The sequence below is a fragment of the Rhinolophus hipposideros genome (assembly GCF_964194185.1).
Source record: "Rhinolophus hipposideros genome assembly, chromosome: 22".
Classification (NCBI taxonomy): domain Eukaryota; kingdom Metazoa; phylum Chordata; class Mammalia; order Chiroptera; family Rhinolophidae; genus Rhinolophus; species Rhinolophus hipposideros.
In genome coordinates, this window is record NC_138068.1 from 18,564,049 (window position 1) to 18,576,541 (window position 12,493).

The 12,493-nt window shown below is 46.0% G+C and overlaps 1 protein-coding gene across 2 annotated transcripts in view; it reads right to left on the reverse strand.

The window, feature by feature from the left end:
* Positions 1-5,566: 5,566 nt before the first annotated feature.
* The window catches only part of RPN2 (ribophorin II), a 51,153-nt gene continuing 44,226 nt past the window's right edge, over positions 5,567-12,493 (reverse strand). Inside the window, exons 15-18 of one of the 2 annotated variants that reach the window (XM_081033861.1) lie at positions 12,376-12,451; positions 10,191-10,320; positions 8,478-8,525; positions 5,567-5,882 (exon numbers count right to left, since the gene is read on the reverse strand). In XM_081033861.1, the coding sequence (XP_080889987.1) occupies positions 5,870-5,882; positions 8,478-8,525; positions 10,191-10,320; positions 12,376-12,451 (267 nt within the window). In that variant the 3' untranslated portion in view covers positions 5,567-5,869. The remainder of the gene's footprint in view (positions 5,883-8,477; positions 8,526-10,190; positions 10,321-12,375; positions 12,452-12,493) is intronic. The other variant, XM_081033862.1, reaches the window with a different exon arrangement.

Consider the following 12,493-nt stretch of genomic DNA (forward strand, 5'->3'; position numbering starts at 1 on the left):
AGGCAGTGAGCTAGTAGGAAAACCAGAAAAAGAGAGAAATTCCAGAAGCTGACTAGAAAGTCTTTCAAGAAGAACGGAGTGAGCTACTGTATCAAATGCTGCCGATGGGCCAAGTCGGTTGAGAGCTCACCATGGACGTGACTGTAAGAGCCACTGATGACCTTGGCAAGAACAAATGGGGTGGAGTGATGGAGGCAAAAGTCTGACTCGAGTGGGTTCAAGAGCAAATGGTAGGAGAAGAATCAGAGCTGGTGATTACAGACCTAGCTGTCTAATATGGGGGCCACCTGCCCACCAGTAGCCACAGGTGGCTACTGAACACCTGAAATGTGGCTAGTACAAACTGAGATGTGCCATAAATGTAAAATAGACACTGGATTTCAATGACAATATGAAAAAAACTATACAAAATAGCTCAAAAATTTTAATATTGATTATACGTTAAAGTAATAATTTGGACATATTGGGTTAAATAACATATTAACATTAATTTCACCTGTTTCTTTTTCACCTTTTTTTTTTTTGAGGTTACAAGAAAATTTAAAATCACCTACTGTGTTTCTCCGAAAATAAGACTGAGCCGGACAATCAGCTCTAATGCATCTTTTGGAGCAAAAATTAATATAAGACCCGGTCTTATTTTACTATAAGACCGGGTATAATATAATAAATATAATAAATATAATATGATATAATATAATATAATATAATATAACATAATAAATATACCAGGTCTTATATTAATTTTTGCTCCAAAAGACACATTAGAGCTGATTGTCCGGCTAGGTCTTATTTTCGGGGAAACAGGGTATGTGGCCTGCATTATATTTCTATCGGTCAGCGCTGGTAGAGATCATTCTTTTGAGAAGTTTTGCTGTAAAAGCCAAGAACTGAAGCCATTGACCAGAAGTATATACGTCAGTGATTACTCAATGTTTTCTATTCACGAGCCATTTCACCTAGGCCAGATATTTCCCCAGATCACCAGCCCTACGCATGACTCTTATTAGAATCTGGGAACTTTCTGGGTGGATCCAAATGTTCTATATTTTGATTTAGGAAATGATTACGCTAGTGTAGTTAGATGTAAAAACTCATTGATCTCATAAGATCTGTACATTTTACTGTAAGTAAAGTAAGTAAATTAAATCTAAAAAAAGTGAAAAGTCCGGATGATGGTGAAGTCTGTTCTGATTAAAAATACAAGAAGAATCGCAGCACTTTAGGGATTATGGGGCCTCAAGAGATAAGCAATGCCAACCCCATCATTTTCCAGCTGGGGACACGCAGTGCCTCCTCCCGGCACCAGAACAGAACCGTACAGCCAATTCGGTTCTTCACGGGTTTAGACCACCTGCTCTCCCTGGGAGCCCCCAGTTTATCCTCCAAGAAAGAATGTAAAGCGTGGGAAAGTCTCAGCAGGGGGCCGCCGGGCGGCTCTGCCGAGGAGACAATACCAACAATGGGGAAACAAAAGCCCCCTCCAGAGGAGAAGGCTGGCTATTGAGGGCCGGCAGTCCACTTCAACCAAGAAAGGCGGGCAGGCAGAGGACCTGCCAAGGAAGGAGAACAAAGGAGGAGACTGCTGAATGGGGCCAGCCTGGAGGCCCTCTTTTCCCCAGACCCACCTGCTCATCTCTTTCCTCCGCCTGTCCTAACAAAAGCAAACACTGAGGGCTCTCTCAACTTCCAATTAGTTTTTCAAATGAAATAATGGCCACCGGGACCCGTAGCTACTTGTGGTTTTCGAGGTGAATGCAATTATAAAGGCAGAAACCATGATGGCAACGATTCCGGTGCTTTGTCACCATTAACGATGACGCTAATGGCGTCTTAAAAGACTTAACCCCTCTCAGCAGAGGTTCTGGGAGCTTCCCATTCCCGTGGGTTTCCTACTTAAGACCAACTGCTATTTTTCCCCGCTAAAGAAATGCTCTAATCAATGGGGGACTCATCGCTTTTAATGATAACAGCTGATGTTTATATTAACTTAAAGTTCACAAAGCAGTTTCCCATGCATTACTTCATTTGCTCCCTACCGCAGCCCTCTGGAGAAAGGGAGAGTAGGGCGCAGACCTCACAGACAGGTGAGAGGTCAGGTGACTCAGCCAGGAGGGGGCAAAACTGGGGACTGATTCCTGATTCCAGGGCAGGGCTCCTGTGTGGTTTCAAGACTCCAGGCCCCTCAGGAAATGCGAGCTGGGGAAATCAAGTGAATTTAAGAGCACAAATAGGGGCAGCAGGTTAGCTCAGTTGGTCAACGTGCAGGTGCTCTCAACAAGGTTGCCAAATTCGATCCCCACATGGGCCACTGTGAGCTGCGGCCTCCACAACTAGATGGAAACAACTACTTGACTTGGAGCTGATGGGTCCTGGAAAAACACACTTAAAATACATAAAAGTTAAAAAAAAAAAGAGAGAGAACAGACAAAAGTGGACCTGGTACAAACTGTTTACTGGGCTCCTGCTAACAACACACAGAAAATAAGGATGATAATATCTACACTAATCAGAGCAACCAGAGTCAACGATAAGTGCCAGGCCCTGTGGCTTGGGTGTGACCTCATTTAATCCTTATAATGGATTCAGGATACCTCACAGGTAGCATCCCTGTTTTTACTGATGGGAAACGGAGGCCCAGAGAGGTAAAGAAAGGTGCCTAAGGACACAGTGAATCAGGGCATTCAGAGCAGCTCAGTTGGGCTTCAAACTGCTGTGGTTACTACTCCTTCAAGAAGGTCCTGCACCACTGTGGTGTCAAAGAAAAACCAGAGATGCACAACAGTTAAAGTGGTTAAAAACGATTTTATTCTGGACTATTGCAACAGGGGAAAAGAGACCTCAGTATAGAACTCGGCTCGACTCGGCTCGATTCCAAAATACAGCAAAGGCAAGTGGGAACTTCTAGCCAAGAAGCAGGGTGGGAATCAGTGAATGGAAAATTACTACAATAAGAAACATCAGGAGTAAAGGGGATTCTGGCTAAACCGACCTAACAGGATTCTTGCTGAAAACAAGCCAGAGTGATCAGACATCACCTGAAGAATGGTGGAGGGTGAGAAACAGGATCAGAGATCAAGGTGATCAGATACCAAGGGTGGGGATTCTGGTTAAACTGACTTCGCAGGGTTCTCGCTAAAGCTAGATTTTACAAGGAAGTTCACAGATGGGCCTAGAGGCTTCGTTTAGGAGCCTGACTCAAGTTTGATCAAGCCAAGAATCTTTGTCAGTAGCGAATAATTTGAGCAACGAATCCAGGGGATTTCATAAGTTATGAGTCAGGCTTGCTGTTGGCTCCAGCCTTCCCAGACCCACTATTAGGCTCCACGCAAGCAGATTCTCCCCTGCAGACTTGCTCCGGAGCTAAGAGCTGAGAGCCCTTCAAGAAGCTCTACCGGGTGGGAGGGCCAGACAGAGAGCACGTGAAGTGTTTCTACCTCCACTATGTCCCAGCATAAAATTCAAGTTCCCTAAAATTTGTCATTGGTCCTAAAATAAAATCTATTCCCTTTGCCACAGCCCTATTTGTTCAGGTTTCCGAGGATACTCTCCTTGCTAACTATAGCCTATTGCACTGGCCTACTTTCAGCTCAAATATGCCAAGATCTTGCCTCCGAGCCTTTGCCTATGTTGATGCCCTGCCTGAAATGCTCTTCCCCAGCTCTGCGAAAGCTCGTTTTTGTCCTTCAGGTGTCAGCTTAGCCTTCCCAACACCCAAGATAAAAATTGCTTCCTTTGAAGCCCTTCTCACATTTATAATCTCTCTGGTCCCTTTCCCCTGTCCCCTCCAGGTTGTAAGTGAACCCAGGGCAGGAAATGTATCAGTCTTGGTCACTGTTGTAGCTCTAGACACAGCACAGAGCCTGGCACGTAGCAAATGTCTTGCTGTTGCTTTATTCTCCAGTTCCCTCTGGGTCTGCAGGCCAGCCCTGAACCAGCCTTGGTGGCCCCTAACCTTGCCACCCTTTTTCCAGGAAGCTATTTCCTGGCCTCCTTTCCTCCAGGCACTGTACTTGTATTCTCAGGCCCTAGTTCCCCAACTCTACACCACTGCTCATCAGGCCTCATCCGGTCTGCCTTCCACAAGTGTACAGGTCTGGTTACAGGTGTGAAAGTCCCAGAAGGGTGGGCTCCTCATGCTCTCATCCCTTCCCCACCCCTCTGAGCTGCTGTGGTCCCAGCATGTCCCAGCATACCTAAGGGGAGACAAGGAGCCACCCAACAGCAATGGGGGACCAACATCACCCTTTCCTCTCAGGGTGGAATAAGCTAACAACTGAAAAAAAGCAAGGCTCCCGTCCCAGATGTCCACAGGAGCCAGGCAGGTATCAACCGAGCGAAGTCAGCAGGTGAACAGCACGTGTGATACGTAGAACTGACACCTGTGCGGGGTGGGGCTATGGCACACGAGTGCAGGCCCCACCCAAAGGGAGCACCTGCAGTTCAGCTCCAGCTGATTGTTCCCATGCAGGAAGCAGGCCCCACGCTGCCAACTCTGATTTTTTCAAGAGAATCCCAAACCCCAAACCTAGAGTTTTGTATGAGCTTTCAAATCAAGTTGTAAATGTTAGCAACCAATTCAACTTAAAAAAAAACAACACTATAAATCAAATAAAATGTAGCCATGGGCCACCAGTTTGCAACCTCTGGGAAAGGTGAGGCCCCTTTCCCATTTTAGAGGCACCTCTGTACCTGCCCACATGGCCCTCTTGCCTGCAGAATCCCACTCAGAAGTAGTGCAGAGTTCCAGCATCTCCTTTCCCTTTTCCTCCAAATCCCAATTTTCACTGCAGTGAAATCCAGCTAAATGGGAAAGGCATCTGAACAAAATTTCTACTCCCCCAAATTCAAAACTGTTAAGATTATCCGCATTTTAGGTTATCTAAATGTATTTGTTAGGTTTCGATAGCCTGTAATAGAATGATGGGCAATGAGCCAAAAAGAACATGACTGGGCCAGTCAGGAAAGATGCCAGGCACTGAGACAAGCCTTCGGATGCATGAAACTCCTTCAGTCAGACGAGGTGGGTACTGTTTTTATCTCTTTTACAGAAGAAAAAAAGGAGGCTCACAGGAGTGAAGCCACTCGCCCACAATCCCTCACCCGAGTAAGTGAGAACCACAGGTTGGCCTGCCACTGACGTCTATGCCCGGACCCACACTATTCGATATTACTCCTCTGAGGGATAAGATAACCTCCCTGTGACGGTGGTCCTGGGCACAACTACAAAAGGCACATTCTTGAGATGTGTGTGATCCTGAGAGCCTGAGACGACCCACGTGATCAGCCTTGTTTTAAGACAATCCCTTCCCTTACCCACCGCATACAGAGACCAAACTTTCCAGGCAAAAGCACAGGCTTCAGATACTAACTGGGCTCCTGTGCAGGCAGCTGGGGAAGAAGAAAGGATAGTGGCTTTTCTAGGCAATGCTCACGTCTGCTAAGAATGTGGGAGGGACCAATGAGAAACACCCGGGCCATTGTGTCAACAGTACTTCCCAGCTAAGTCCTCGTGTGTGTAGGGGTCCCATCAGTCCAAAAGTACTAGAATAAACTCTCAGTCAAGTCTTTGTTCGCGTTACCCTCTTTATTCCCAAACAGATTCATTACAGACTTCAACTTGTCAAAGGCAACATCTGGGTAAGTTACAAATATTCACAGCATCCCACTAGGGCACCATGCCAAAGAAACAGAGTATCTGGGTTTGCAGGTGTCGGCTCTGCGTTGGGGCGACAGAAAAACAAGTGAAAGTATAACCACAATTTCAACTTTCTTTTTAAATAAAGGGTTTTTTTCATTCCTCTTTTCAAACTGTGAATTGTTCTTGACATTCATTTCAGGTTTCAGAATTTCCTTCCTTTTTCTGGAACTAATGTGCTGTTCTGAAAGAAAATGGGGACAAATACAAAATTACTGAAGGTTTCAGATTCACTGTTACAGTTCCTAACGGGTGACAACAGAGAGACCAAGGTCCTATTAGTAAGGGAATAATTGTTTTTCTATTCTATTTATTTATGCCCCATCTCATTTCAGGAAAGAAGGTAAGACAGCTAGTTCAAACTAAAGCTGACGACAACTTAAATAAAAACAATGAAACAAACCTGCCGATAACTAAGAGAGTAGTGTGTGAAAATCTCAGGAGATCAGGTAATTCCAGGCACACCTCTCACAGTGCAAGGCCAAAAAGATAGTGTAAATTTCGACTAGATGAACAGAGAGGATGCTCATCTTCAATTTCCCAGACTCCAGCTCCGCCAACCTTACATAACTTGGAAGATAACTTGGAAGATAATTGTGAGCGCTCAGTACAGAAACGTGCGCCATATTCCTGCCATGAGGTTGTGTTCTTGCCAAAGGTCAGAATCGGTGTCTAAACCTAAGAATGATTCTCAAAAATGGCACCCAGCTCACAGAGAAATTTCAAGAGGGGATGAAAACACTCTGTTTATTCCTTCTTTCCCTCAGGCTGCCTTTCCCTAGACTCCAAGAAGTAACAGGGAAACACGACAATGGAAATGACAATCTAGACAGACACTGTGCCACCAGGAGGGGGCCAGCAGTAGGTTAGTGATTCGGGTGGCTCTGGCAAGCAGAGGCAGGGTGGTGACACACACGCTGTCCTTAGTAGGCAGCTATATCCAGTGATGAGGGCTGATGTCATGACGCCATCTTCCAGAACGGCAGGCTCTAAACCAATTTACTCAACAGTTCCAAGAGTCACACACAGGCACAGAACTCATCCTGGGGGCCAGAGTGAGTACCCCTAATTCCCTGCCAACATTCCCAGGTTCCCAGGTACTTTAACATGTGTGTTAAAATGTTCACGTGGACAGGGCAGCACGAGTATGAAAGAAGAACAGCTGGAAGGACAGTGGCCCCACAAGCCTCTATCTTGGCTAAGTTATACCGGATCAAATGAACACCTGTCCTCAGATCCAAAGCACTTAGCAACCAAGGACTTCCCTTTAAAATACGAGGTCCCAACCTCAGAAGTCCCAAGCATCCAAATGATCGGGTGACCTTCCTCTCTTTCAAGTGGTATGATGTGGGGGTAGCAGGGTGGGGGCGGACTTATCCAAAAATCAAGAAAAACAAAATCAATCCAGAGTTATTTTCAAGAATTAAAAAGCTCAATATTTAGCAGAAAGGACTAGTTCCAAAAGCAAATCTCAGACAGAGCAAGTATAATTTAGGACAAAACTAAATGGAACCACCATGGTGGGGAGAAAGGGCACACGGGGGCACTTGGTGGACTGTGGAAACAGCCTGTATCTTGACTCAGACGCTGCTCACATCACTGAGTAAGTCTGTCAAAATTCACAGAACTGTACTAAAAGGGGGGAGTTTTACTGTATACAGATTAAACATGAAGAGAAACAGAACCAAAACAAATATAGTTTCTTTCTGTGTCGAGGACTAGATGTTCCAGCCTCTGCTCACACATTAGTGAAAGGCTCTACATTCTGTGCTGTTGTTGATTTCTCCTGTTTTCAGAGGATTTAAAATTAGATGGCACTGTTGTTCTGGCAGGCAAAGCCATCTCCACAGCTAGGGACAAGAGGGGACATGACTAGAAAATTCAAATCCTCCTCTTTGTTGGTTTAGCACAGGGGTCAGCACCAAATCCAGCCCACCACCTGTTTTTGTAAGTAAAGTTTTATTGGAACACAGCCATGCTCATGTGTTCCCATAGTCACTTTAGAGTGGCAGAGTTGAGTAGTTGGAACAGAGACCGTATGGCCTGCGAAGCCTAAAACACTATCTGGCTTTTTCCAGAAAATGTTTGCTGATCCCTGTCTAGAGGGGCTGATCCCTGACGCTGACTGGACACTCTCTCCTTCCCTCCCTTCACCTTGCTTCCGTCTCCATCCTTGCACTAGGATTAATACCTGCATGGAGAATGGGTGACATTTCACATGACATTTTAGTCACACAGGGAACAGCCCTGAACCCATACCCTGAGCTCTAGGACCTGGGTTCTGATGCTGGCTTTGATCTGTGGCCAGAAATCTCACCAAACCACACTGTTTGGCCCAACTAGAGGTTAGTGTTACAAATGTCCCAGAAACAGTGACAAGGTGTGCCAGGATTTGCCATGGGACCATAATGTAATGAATGTAGATATCCTGAATGGGAACAACGTTGGATCTGACTTGTCCTCAACTCCGTTCTCCTATAAACAGAAAGGAGTTACTGTCTAGAAAGTACCCATGGGACAGAGGGAGGATGGAGTCACCCATTCAAAGCCTGGCCAAGGTTGCTCTGCTGCAGTTACCCATCAGCTGGGCTAACTCAGGGGGCTTTGGCTTTTGCCCTGGTGCAGTCACATCTGGTCCAGAAGGTGGGAAAATGGCCTCAGAATTCAGCTTTGGCTTAGGGAGGGGTGGGGAGGAGCTAGATAAATAACTGACATGCGGGGGGCGGGCAAGATGGAAAAGGCGCCCTGCTTCCGGGACCAGTCCGCCCTTCATCTTTACCGTAATGTCCTATATTTTGCCAATCTACTGCTCTGCTCTGCAGCGATCCTGCCAAAGGAAAGAGGGGTTGAGAATCAAGAAAAGACAGTGAGAAGAGAAATAAGCTGAAGAAAGAAATGGCAAACACACAACCAGAGCTTCCGTTAGGGTCACTGATTTTCCCAGTGGCAGAGTTCGTTCTAGGACTCACGTTAGACATTCTAGGCGGCAACACTGCGCAGGCTTTAACTTTCTGTACGGGATGTGTGAGGGGGGGAGGAGGAGGTGAGAATCATGGTCTTTCCCCAGAAAATGTACACAATTTTCAGATTACATATTAGGAAGTCCTGCGAAGCAGGATCTACCGTGTTTCCCCAAAAATAAGACCTAGCCGGACCATCAGCTCTAATGCATTTTTTGGAGCAAAAATTAATAGAAGACCCAATCTTATTTTAATATAAGACCGGGTCTAATATGATGCAATATAACATAATACCAGGTCTTATATTAGGGGAAACGCAGTAAATCAGGTGGTTTCCACACCCATTTCCCCGTGATTTTGTTTGCCTTGTGTGGCAACTTCCAGAAAAGAAAGAACTCAGCAGAGCACAGCCTTTTGGCTCCCTGGGGCCTGGACTGGCTGCTCTGAGGGAACAGGGTTCTGCTTAGAAAAAGCAGCTGAGTCCCTGGTGCTTTCTCAGATGCAATGCTCAGTTGCCAAGTTAAGGCTGCTGGAAAGGCAGGAAAAGGAACCAACTGCCACTGCTAGTGCTAAGAGAAGATCTGGTGGCATCTGGATTACTACAGGGACATCCAGGAGCACGGTGGGGCCAGGTCTCCATGGTGAGGAAGACAGAAAGCTCACGATGGAGATTTCAGCAGGGCTGAGACGTGTGGCTCTCCCACCCGCTAATGAATGGCCTTTCTCCGATCTGACCGACTTAACTGGCAGCCACGTTGGAGGCCACACTACTCCCAGCAAAAGTCCTGGAGAGGAGTCAGCAGGGCACATCTGAAAATGCTAACTTCCAAAGGTGAAAACAGTTCTGACCTTTTCTTATTGACCTTTCTGTGACTGAAATCACCTAAGTTCTAATAAAGTCAAATCAATGAGAAACACCTATCTGACATTATATTTGCCTTTAATCCAGGCTCAAAAGTCAAGTTGCCATCATGTTGAGATGTGACCAATGTGTAAACCTAAGATTGTCTGGTTCTTGGGGACGTGGTGTGGGCTACTGAGCAGTATTCCCTGCTGGGGACCCCTATAAAACCTGTGGCAGTTTCTGGGGGGAAGAGCATGGACCTCACGTTCAGGAGGATAACTGGGTGCCAGTGGGGGTTACAGAGGAGTCACTGTCTGCGGCAGGGGAGGAGGGCAGAGCAGGATTCTCTGTGGCAGCGGAGCACATTTTTATACAGGCAGCACATTCACAACTACTGTCTGCCACATATTCTGATTAATCCGTTTTAATTTCACAAAGCAACTATTTTCTCCTCTTGTTCTAATGTGTTGGGGCATAAAGGGCTGTGATTTTAATACATTTAAATTGGACCACCAAGGCCCTTTTCTGATTTAAAAGGCTTCTGTATTGGGCTGGATTACTGTGTCACATTTGCCCATGAGGGTATGAAACCATCTTGCCACACACTGTTGTTCAGAGAGTTGGGGGAGCAGAGCTGACAAAGTATTTCTATTCCCACTCTGGGACCGTGGCCCACCCCTAGCCTTACCTTTTGATTGCCTGCTGGGCCAGCATCCGATTGCCAGCCAGAAACGTCACACTGCCCAAGATGGCCAGGTACTTTAGGGTCTGGAACATGTTGAGTTGAGTCCAGTAGATATACATGAGCCCCAGCATAGCTGCAAAAACAGGCATTATGACAGCCAATTAAATGAAACAGTGACAACGCATGGGGGCAGAACACAGTTTGGAGCGGGAACTGCTGGATCCTGAAAAGGTCTGTGTGTCTAGACTAGCTTGTTTTTTTTTTTTTCTATATTGGGGAATATTGGGGAACAGTGTGTTTTTCCAGGGCCCACCAACCCCAAGTCGTTGTCCTTCAGTCTAGTTGTGGAGGGCGCAGCGCAGCTCAGCTCCAAGTGCAGTTGCCATTTTCAATCTTAGTTGTCGGGGGTGCAGCCCACCATCCTACGCAGGAATTGAACTGGCAACCTTGTTGAGAACTCGCGCTCTAACCAACTGAGCCATACAGAGGCCCTTCCTGAAGCTCAGTGGCAGCTCCGTGTCTTTAATCTAGTTGTGGAGGGCGCAGCTCACTGGCCCATGTGGGAATCAAACTGACAACCCTGGTGTTCAGAGTTCACACTCTAACCAACTGAGCCATCTGGATGCCCTAGACTAGCTTGTTTTATTCCTTTTGTCGGATACTAGAAAAGAGATAACTCAATATACTTGTCTCAGCCTTGGCTACAAAGAAATCCAGAGGTAAAAATCAGACCTCAGCTATTCTATCTTCCACGTTCTGGGCCCACAACTGTTTTCTTTAATGTAGTGGGGCTTTTCTTTTTTTTTAAAGGAGGGCGCAGCTCACAGTGGCCCATGCGGGAATTGAACCGGCCACGTTAGTGCTACCAGCACCAAGCTCTAACCTACTGACCTAACCGGCCATCCCAGGAGTTTTGTTTTTAAACATTACTGTCATATTATATTTGCGACTCATTTTATTTTTCAAATTCTGAATGAAAGCACATAGGATTAAGTAAATAATTTCTTTTTTATTAAAAAAATGTTAAGAATAATTTGCCACTGTGACTCGGACGGAAGCAAAGAGGACCGAGGAAGAAAGCTTAATGAAAAGGGCTCAGGCGTGGGTACTGAGAGCCTGGGGTTCTGGTCTTCAGTCAGGGAGAGGCTTTCTGGAAAGGCTCTGCCCTTCCGGCCACTTAATTTCTCTGAGCCTAAATTCTCTCACCTGTCAAACATGGATCATAATTCCTGCCCTGATCACCACCCCATCAGGGTTGCGATGAGAATCAAATGAGAGAATGTGCACAAAAAAAACTCTGCCAAGAAAAGTCATGGCTCTGAACAAATTTATATTCAGGTTTTGTTCTCAGCCTGACCCAGGAGGGCTATCACTCAAATCCAGGAACTGGGCTGGAGAGAAAGGTCATCCCGTCAATTTTGCCCAGAAGGATGACGGATGAACTACAGCGGGGGTTCTTAACCATTTTTGAGGTCATGGACCACTGTGGGAATCGGATCCAAATTACGGACTCTCTCTTTGCCCAGGAACATACAGATACACATTTGCCTAGAATTTCAAAGGATTCATCTGCAGACCCCTCCAGGAGCCACACATTCTAGACACAAGAGGGTGACCTCTGAAAGAGTCAAAGAAATTAGAAACGAATTTTGAAGTCTTAGTGAAATGTAAGGCACCACGGACTGATCCAATAGTGTCGGAAGTCTCTGGAATGCTGACTTGTGAATGTACTGTCTTGTTACGGTTAGGTCCTAAACATAACAGGACAGCATGTCTGACTATGGAAGGGACGGTCTTTATTACCGTCCAGACACAGCCGCCAGCGTATGTGAAGATCGATACAGTGGGGAAAGATAACCTTTGGAAGCTGCATTAATGCTCTTCATCCAGGAAGATGGTGCGATGTAAAGATACGATAAGTGAGTAATCTCTGGAAATGAACAGGGCTATTAAATGAGGGTAAATGCCGAGTACAATGAAACCCAATATAATGACAGCTGTTCTAAGCTGACGGCCCAAACAGGTTTATCATCATATTAACTGTCCTACAAGGCCAGGAGGAAGAGGGAAATGTTATACTATTAAGTCATTACAGTTAATAGGTTGTGGGTCTACTTACCAGGGCTTTGGCGTGGGCAGGCTAAATGTCAGAGGAGGTTAAGTGGAATTAGCAGCCTGGGGTGCTTACCCGCATGTCCCAGGTGAAAGATAATCGTGCTAGGAGCGAAAGTGAAGTTGGAGACATTGGCACCAATCCGAATCCACTAAACGATGGGGAGAAATAAATTAAAAAGACATTAGAACTT